At 43.9% G+C, this 8,572-nt stretch overlaps 1 protein-coding gene across 1 annotated transcript; it reads right to left on the bottom strand.

The window, feature by feature from the left end:
- Positions 1–6,762, bottom strand: LOC310648404 (sulfotransferase 1C2-like). Its single transcript, XM_083376222.1, has 7 exons — positions 6,601–6,762; positions 5,621–5,746; positions 5,360–5,457; positions 3,649–3,775; positions 3,002–3,096; positions 1,137–1,317; positions 1–525 (listed from the first exon to the last, which is right to left on the bottom strand). The coding sequence occupies exons 1-7, from the start codon at positions 6,755–6,757 to the stop codon at positions 413–415; spliced, it is 897 nt and encodes a 298-aa protein (XP_083232348.1). The 5' UTR covers positions 6,758–6,762; the 3' UTR covers positions 1–412.
- Positions 6,763–8,572: the final 1,810 nt, after the last annotated feature.

The following is an 8,572-nucleotide window of genomic DNA, read 5'->3' as shown; positions in this document are numbered from 1 at the left end:
TAGGAAGCGTGACAGTTTAGCAGTGCAAATCACTGGAAGGAGTGAATCTGAAATTTCCAGCCTCATTAAAAGACAATATGAAACTTTACATCACTGCAGACGGATCTGAGGTGGCTCAGAGACCCACTACAATGGCTTCGTTTAGAATGAAACTCATCAAAATTAGTTGAAGCATCAAGAGTATTTTTTTGAAGTCCCAGAATGATCAGAAATTCCAGCTTAAGGCCATTGTTTGTTTCTTTTTTAATTACTTAATGAAATACAGGGTCTACAGAACTAGAACAAGCGAGGGCCCTGAAAACATGGTCTGAGATTCATCATCCAGACTTTTAGCACTGTGGAGACTGCAGGAGGAGAACCGTGGGAGACTGTGATAGCAGAAAAACAAACGAAATGAAGATCGGAGGGATCCTTAGAGTTCCATAGTAAAAGTCAAGTCAGTATCCGAAATTTTTTTCCGGTAGTCTTCATCAAACCACTCATTTTGAGCCACTGTGAAGTGGTACTTCCAGTCACCGACCGTCCCTGTAAGGCAATCACACCATATAGTCTGCTTGGAAATTTTAAGTGATGCTTTCTACAAGAGCCTTAGAAATGGTAAAAAAAACAAAAAAAAACAAAAAAAAACCCAACCAATAACTCTGGACATTAATTTCCTCTGAACTTACTGTACAGCAGTTATCAACAAGAGATAACTGTAATAAAAATGTCCTAGTGGGAAGCCTTTGCAAATTCAGCCTTTCGAAGAACATTATAGGTAGTCCTCAATATATAACCATTCACTTAGTGACCGTTCAAAGTTACAACAGCATGTGACTTATAGCCCATCCTTGCAGCTTACAACCGATGCAGCACCCCCCCCCCCACATTCATGTAATCAAAATTCAGTTAATTGGCATCTGGCATGTATTTACAATGGTTGCAGCATCCTGGGGTCATGGCCTAGGCCTGTTTAATAACCTATAATGTCTGGTCCCGATAAATCATCATGGAGGAATACTCCAGTTCCTAACACACATGTTCCGAAACACAGAAAACCTGTCTTTCTCCAGGATTCCTCTAAGTTTCTTGCAATGCAGGATACTTAAAGACAGTTCAGTTCTAGTGACTTGCCGGGAAGTGGGAGAAAGCCACACCTTTTCTCATGAATGGAGAAATGGACTGGTCCATGACAGACAGTGGTGCATTAGCTCGGTTAACCAAGGGGTTGTGCTTCATGACTTCGAATGAGGTGTGATGCACAATCTTGTCTAGAGTTGCCACGTCTAATTGCTTCCCTAGAAACTGCATGATCTTCTGGATTTCACGCTTTGGGTCCTGTGTGAGATGAAGGATAGCAGAGATGGGTAAAAGAGAAGCAGAAAAGAAGGGAACTTTTTTTGGAGAACGAGAAAAGGTGGTATAGGGGGCCAGCCTCCAAATCCTCAAACTGATTCAAGGTGTGCCTTGATGATCTCACCACCATTGTTTTGCAACAGTGCTGCCTCCTGGCTGGGCAAGAGAAACACATGTTGGCAACCTGCTGGCAACCAGTCCTCATGCTAAAAAAAAAAAAGACCACTCACAACGAGCAAATTGCAAACTTTGACCTAGTGGTTAAGGTTAAGTGGTTAAGCTAGAAACCAGAGGGCTGTGAATTCTAGTTCCGCCTTAGGCATGAAAGTCAGCTGGGTGTCTTTGGGCCAATCGCTAGGAAATGGAGTTCTAGTCCCGCCTCAGGCTTGAAAGCCGATTGGGTGACTTTGGCCCAGCCATTCTCTCTCAGTCTGTGAGATGGTCTCATGAGGTCGATGGATCGTTAAGGTGCTTCCAAATGAAAAAGGCAGCACGCAGAGATGCAACCATATGATGCTCTATTCAACGACAGATTAGAGAGAAAGAATTACTTGGCATGGAGGCATCCATGCCTGCGTGAGAGAACAGAGAGCAAGCAAGCATAGCATAACTGGAACAGAACAAGAACAAAGAGCAGCCCCTTGAGCAGAGGTATTTATGGGGGGGTCTCAGCCCCTCCCTAACCATAAAACTCTCTCGCCAATGGGGCTGCAGGGGCCGGGGACCCCTGACCCACCAGTGGAAGCAAAGAAGCCTCTTTGCTCCCATCTGATGACCTTTTTGGGTAACTGCCATGGCTGGCACAAAACATCTAACAATTCCCCTTCTTGCCAGCCAATGACAGGGACCAGTGTATGTGTGTGAGGGGCGAGCAGGTGTCATAGACATGCACAAACACGTTCAGAAGACCAAACACAAACGCTTACACAGAAGGTTGTGCCGGTCAATGGGAACAGGTTTGGTGAACAGATCAGCTATCTGGTCAGTTGTGTTACAATGCTCAACAAGAACAAAGAGCAGCCCCTTGAGCAGAGGTATTTATGGGGGGGTCTCAGCCCCTCCCTAACCATAAAACTCTCTCGCCAATGGGGTTGCAGGGGCCGGGGACCCCTGACCCACCAGTGGAAGCAAAGAAGCCTCTTTGCTCCCATCTGATGACCTTTTTGGGTAACTGCCATGGCTGGCACAAAACATCTAACACAGTCCACTACATCAGGCTCAAGCAACAAGCCAATTGATCAATTCCTGTCCCAACCAAAGACATAACGCTCATTGATCTGGGAAAAAAAATGAGAAGAAGAAAACAATGAGCAAATAAAGCTACAACCCTACTTACTTTACAAAGTAGACCGAAATAATGCCACGGCAGCACAGATCTTAACTTAAGCTCTCTTAACACCCAGTTAATTTTCATAACATTTTCCAAGTAAGTGGACATTGTTCCCAAAGGGGGAGATCATTGTTGCCCTTTTAAAAATTGTAATAAATTCTACGATCCCATAAAGAGGAAAAGAACTTTTATTTTTAAGATCCCCGTTGTTTTCATTGGATTGCATAAAATTGCGAGGACAATCTCATCTCGCCCCTTGCAGAAGAATGAGCTACAGAGGAAAAAAACGTAATTTTCCAATCCTGTTTCCATTCAGACTTTCCTTCCAGAACTCACTTTTTTAATGTCTTCATAAAAGAGATACAGGACACGGTAAGTATCTTTTGCTTTCCACCAATCCTTTACGTGATTGTACCAAGAGCCCCAGGCCACTGGAAAATACAAAACAGAGAAAGAGAAGCCATCTAGTTCAGAGTCAGGATCCCAGCGAGATGCACAACAACATTGTTTTTAAATATTTGGGGCTTCCTGCTCTTCCATTCATACCCTGAAAACATTGCAAAATGGCCCCCGTTACAAGCGAAAATGTGTAGCTCTTGGTTGAACTGTGGGGCCCTTGTTGCTTTCTGAGCTTGGTTGTTTTCTTGCAAACTAGATAAAAAGGATTTTGCAAATCCTACTCCATCTAGCGCTGACGAAGTTACCTAGTTGGGTAATGAAATGTGTCTAAGAAAACAACCAAGCTCAGAGAGCACCAAGGATTCCAGAACTGCTTCTGCCATCATCAACCTGCCTTTGCTGCAGATGGAGATTTTCCCTCTAGTGCAATTCACTTTCTTGTAATGTAAGGCTTACTAATAATGCACCTAATAATCATTTCCCGCATGGAATCTGCCCTTTCCCTCACCGAAATTCCCCATCTCCTTATTACTTGTTCTTTTCAACAAAACAAAAAAAAATATGAGAAAAGGGTGCTGACTTACCTTTGCCTGCCATGAAAATCTCCAAATATTCCTCCCATGTTCCAGGATGGGGTAACGTTTTGTTCATTCTTTGGAAATGGAAATAGGACACCAGGCAGTCCTTGGGATTTCTTGCCATATAAATGAACTAAGGCAATAACAGCAGGAAGAAAAAACAACAACACACTCCTGGATTAAGCAATAAGTAAAAATAGCACGTGCTTGAGCGTTTCAAGGCCTTGGCAACTTTGAGACAGGTGGACTTCAACTCCTAGAATTCTGGCTGGGGAATTCTGGGAGTTGAAGTCCACATGTCTTAAAGTTGCCAAGGTCGAGAAACACTAGAATCAAGGGAAAGGGGGGGGGCGCGGCGGCACCACAGAGAGTTCCTCCCCATTGCCTTTAACTGTCTAGTTCAGGGATAGGCAATCTTGGCTCTTTTATGACTCGTGGACTTCAACTCCCAGAATTCCTGAGCCGGCCATGCTGAGGAGAAATGGAGAGGTTTCCATGCTGAGCCATGCTGGCTCAGGAATTCTGGGAGTTGAAGTCCACGAGTCATAAAAGAGCCAAGGTTGCCTACCCCTGGTCTAGTTTAATGAAGAGAAGGACGAGGGGGGACATGATAGCAGTGTTCTAATATCTCAGGGGCTGCCCCAAAGAGGAGGGAGTCAAGCTATTCTCCAAAGAGCCCGAAGGCAGGACAAGAAGCAACGGATGGAAACTAATCAAGGAGAGAAGCAACCTAGAACTAAGGAGAAACTTCCTGACAGTTAGAACAATTAATCAGTGGAACAACCTGCCTCCAGAAGCTGTGAATGCTCCAACACTGGAAGTTTTTAAGAAGAGACTGGACAGCCATTTGTCCGAAATGGTATAGGGTTTCCTGCCTGAGCAGGGGGTTGGACTAGATGACCTCCAAGGTCCCTTCCAACATTATTATTATTATTATTATTATTATTATTATTATTATTATTATTATTATTATTATTATTATTATTATTATTATTAATCTCTTTCACTGCCAAATTCAACTCTGGTTTTCAACAGTGTTAATGTCAGTTAAGCAATGGAAGGGTCGAGCAGCTCACTGTTGAACTTTGCTAAGGGTGGGGTGGGGAACCTTGGCTCTTTTATGGCTTGTGGACTATGCTGGCTCAGGAATTTTGGGAGTTGAAGTCCACAAGTCATAAAAGAGCCAAGGTTCCCCACCCCTGGCTTAGGGCATCAATGGGCCTTAATCCAGCCCTGACAAGACATCTCTCCCCATGGGACAGCAGATAAGAGATGTATTTTCCCCCTCCCCAAAGGTATACAACTGACCATCTCGGCAAGGAGGATTTCACTCCATTCACACAAACAAATGGGAATGTGGAGGAATTGCTCCACTTAGGAGCCCAACCTACTTCACGTGACTTTTTCTTTTGTGGCAGGGGCAGTGGTGGGATTCAGCCGGTTCGCCCCCACTTCGGCAGAACCGGTAGCTAATTTTTTGTTGCCCAGGCCCACAATGGACTTCCGGAAGCGGCCTCCATGCAGAGAACCGGTGGTTCCCCTATTTGAATCCCACCACTGGGTAGGGGACTAAGGTAGAAGCAACCAGGACATATGTTTGTCTTGAGGTAGGAGATAAATCTAACATGAAGTAAGTAAGAAGTTGGTCAATGACTCCATTCCTATTTAACTTGATCTTGAGATCTTCTGGAGAAGGTTTGGCAGCAACAAGAAATACCTTGCAGTTCTTGGTCCAGAAGGACTTGGGGAGCAGCTGGACAGGAAGGTGAGTCTTGAGGGTTCTTGGAGAAGGCATCATTTCAGCTTGGTCCACTCCTGCGTCAAGACACACCGAAGACAAAAAGGGATGAGAATCCATATTTGGACCTGAATTAATAGTTGAGACATGTCCGGCTACTTGTACAGGTTTGCCTGAGGATCTCTGGTTAGCAACTTCTCCCAGGCTTCTGTGTGGAAGTGGCAGGCTAGTTAGACCTACCCAAGGTTTGGCATGGCCTTGCCCATTCAATGAATGGGTGTCGATGATGCACAGAGGCCCTCTGACATTTCTCCAGGTCTCCTTCTTGTTGGATCATATCCACGATCTCTTGTATCCAAGTGGTACCTAAGGAGAGAGGGAGAGACCAACAGTGCTAGGCAGCAGCGATGTAGGCCTGAAGGACCACACAAAAGAAGCTGAAGTCTCCTATCACTCACCCTTCTGCAGGTTTCCCGTCACTTCTGCCAGCCCCGAAATGGGGACAGGGATTATGCAACTCTGGAAACCTCCTCTCTGATCATCATCAGGAAGATTTAGCAAAGCCTTGCAAGAACTATTTCAACTTGTACAGCAGCGAAGAAAGGTTGGGGATTGGATTTTGCAGCAGATCACTAAATCAGTTTAAATTCTTTCTGACAATACAAGATCATTCTTACACAATCTAATGGCCATCCCACGCAGCTGAACCGACTTTCTTGGAAAACCCAGCAGAGTTATACTGGATCAATAATAGGACCTGTCCAAAGTCAGGAGGGGTTTACTTTCCTCTATAGGTAGCTTAAAAGGGACGCGGTGGCTCAGTGGGTTAGGACGCTGAGCTTGTTGATCAGAAGGTTGGCAGTTTGGCGGGTCGAGTGCCGCGTAACAGAGTGAGCGCCTGTTACTTGTCCCAGCTTCTGCCAACCTACCAGTTCGAAAGCACGTAAAAATGCAAGTAGAAAAATAGGGACCACTACGGTGGGAAGGTAAGAGCGTTCCGTGCGCCTTTGGCGTCTAGTCATGCCGGCCACATGACCACGGAGACCTCCTCGGACAAGCGCTGGCTCTTCGGCTTTGAAACGGAGATGAGCACCGGCCCCTAGAGTCGGAAACGACTAGCACGCATGTGCGGGGGAACCTTTACCTTTACTTTACCTTATAGGTAGTTTGGGATACTATATACTCGCAAACTGAACGTGACTTCACCCCTAGATTCTTACCTGATTTGGGGTAAGTACAAAGAAGTACGTCATCTGGCTTGGCTTGGAAGCGCTGGATCTGATCCCATTCATTACAAGTGCTTTTTGGTAAGGGAATCCCTTCCACCTCGCCTAGTTTAGGGCGGGTCTCTGACGTGGGATCTTTTCCTTGCTCCATGGATGTTAGCTATAACATATAGACAAGACAGGCAAAAAAAAATCAGAGGAAAACAAAAAATTCTTTCAAACGTTCCCTAATGGATCCTTTGTAAGCAGGGTATTGGACGAGATCACCTCCAAGATCCCTTCAAACTGTAAGATTTGATGTTATTGGGAAAACTACATTACTAGTCAAATTCTTGATTTAACAGACTTCAGACTTAATGGGTTTCAGATTTAAGGGAAAATCTTTCTTTGCATTTAGCAATCATCCCTATTTGGTGGACAAAGCCCACTGAATTCAACTCAGCCTAGGTTATTTTTAATTTATTTAATTATGTAGTGTTATCATATAAATGGATAATTTTAGGAAAACAGCATACATTTGGATTTCATAGATACTCCATTTCCCCTTCATTCGGTAATTTTACTACATTTTTCCTCAAGTCATAAAGGAAGACATTGAAGAAGAATGAATGAACCTTTATTGTCAAAGTACAACCATGTATACACTGAGATTGGCTGAGCCTCCCTTTGTGCCCCCCCCACAACTCACAGTGACAACAAACCCACCATCTTGTTACACCATGTGAGCTAATTGCAGAACACACCGGCCTCGCAAGTCAATCATACATAAAATTATAAAATTATTTCCCATTCAATTATTTCCCATTGTGTGTACTCAAAGCAGTTTGTCTCCAGTTGTTATGCTTTCAAAGTTACAGGGTAGCCAGCTTTATGAAATTCAGAGCTACGATGCTAGCCAAGATTTCAAAACTACAGGTGCTTTGTTTCTATTAGAAGAGTTTTTTCTGACTAACCATCCCTTTGGGGGCAAATTGTCTTAAATTCAGGGTATTATGGTCTATTTTTAAGATGAATGTGGTAACCCATTATACCTAATCTCTTCTACTCTTTCATTTCCTTTTAAAATAAAACGATTGGCTGCTAGAACTGCCAGTCACAGCCTAGTACACAAGTTCCTCCTCCCAGTGATTTTTGGAAGGAGGGGGAAACTGAGGGGAAAGGGGTTTGGGAAGGAGGTCTGGAGTGCCAGGCCTAAGATCTCCATCTCTCCAGCCAGATGCTGGATTCTCTTTGGATTCTTATATCTGTAACCCTCGCTTAACATCCACAGTTAGCATCTATTCCCCGTTTCTCCATGGATTCTGCTTGTAAGAAACCAGCTGTGCACAAACAGTGAACACGTGACTCCGTGATGCAGCAGCGATGGTCATACGTGCAAGGACTGGTCCTAAAGTTACTTTTTTCAGCAGTGTTGTAACTTTGAATGATTGCTAAACAGGACAGTCCTTAAGCGAGGATTGCCTATAGTGTCTTCTGGGCTTTCTCCACCTTGTGAAACTGGCAAAATGATGATAATGTGCCACTTTCAGCCTGGTTTTAGGGGACTGGAACGTTAGGGGTGGAAGTGTCATCGACTTGATTTTGAAATTAATTAAATGCTTTTTAGGCACAGCAGGTGTGAAACTGTAATTTGCAAAGAATGTAAATTGCTTGCAAATAACTTTCGGAATAATTTGCAAATTGAACTTGCTTGCAAATAACTTTCCTTACGCAAACCAGCTACCTCGCATGTGTTGTGACTCACCCAGTGTTTAACGTGGAAAAAAGTCTCCTTAGTATGTTGAAAGTCTCTCAAGACATTGAGCAAAAGTTTGAATCTCAAATATTTACCCATGTTGTATGACTGTAGTATTATTATTATTCTTTTTTTTAATTGAAAAGTTTTTCAGTACATTTTATCTTTAACAAAACAAAAAAAACCCTCCCAACCCCCTCCCCTCTCCCCAACCCGCCCCAACACTGTCCT

The sequence above is a fragment of the Vipera ursinii genome (genome assembly GCF_947247035.1).
Source record: "Vipera ursinii genome assembly, chromosome: Z".
Classification (NCBI taxonomy): domain Eukaryota; kingdom Metazoa; phylum Chordata; class Lepidosauria; order Squamata; family Viperidae; genus Vipera; species Vipera ursinii.
Note: the sequence above shows the minus strand (reverse complement) of the source record. Positions and strands in the feature narration are given on the sequence as shown.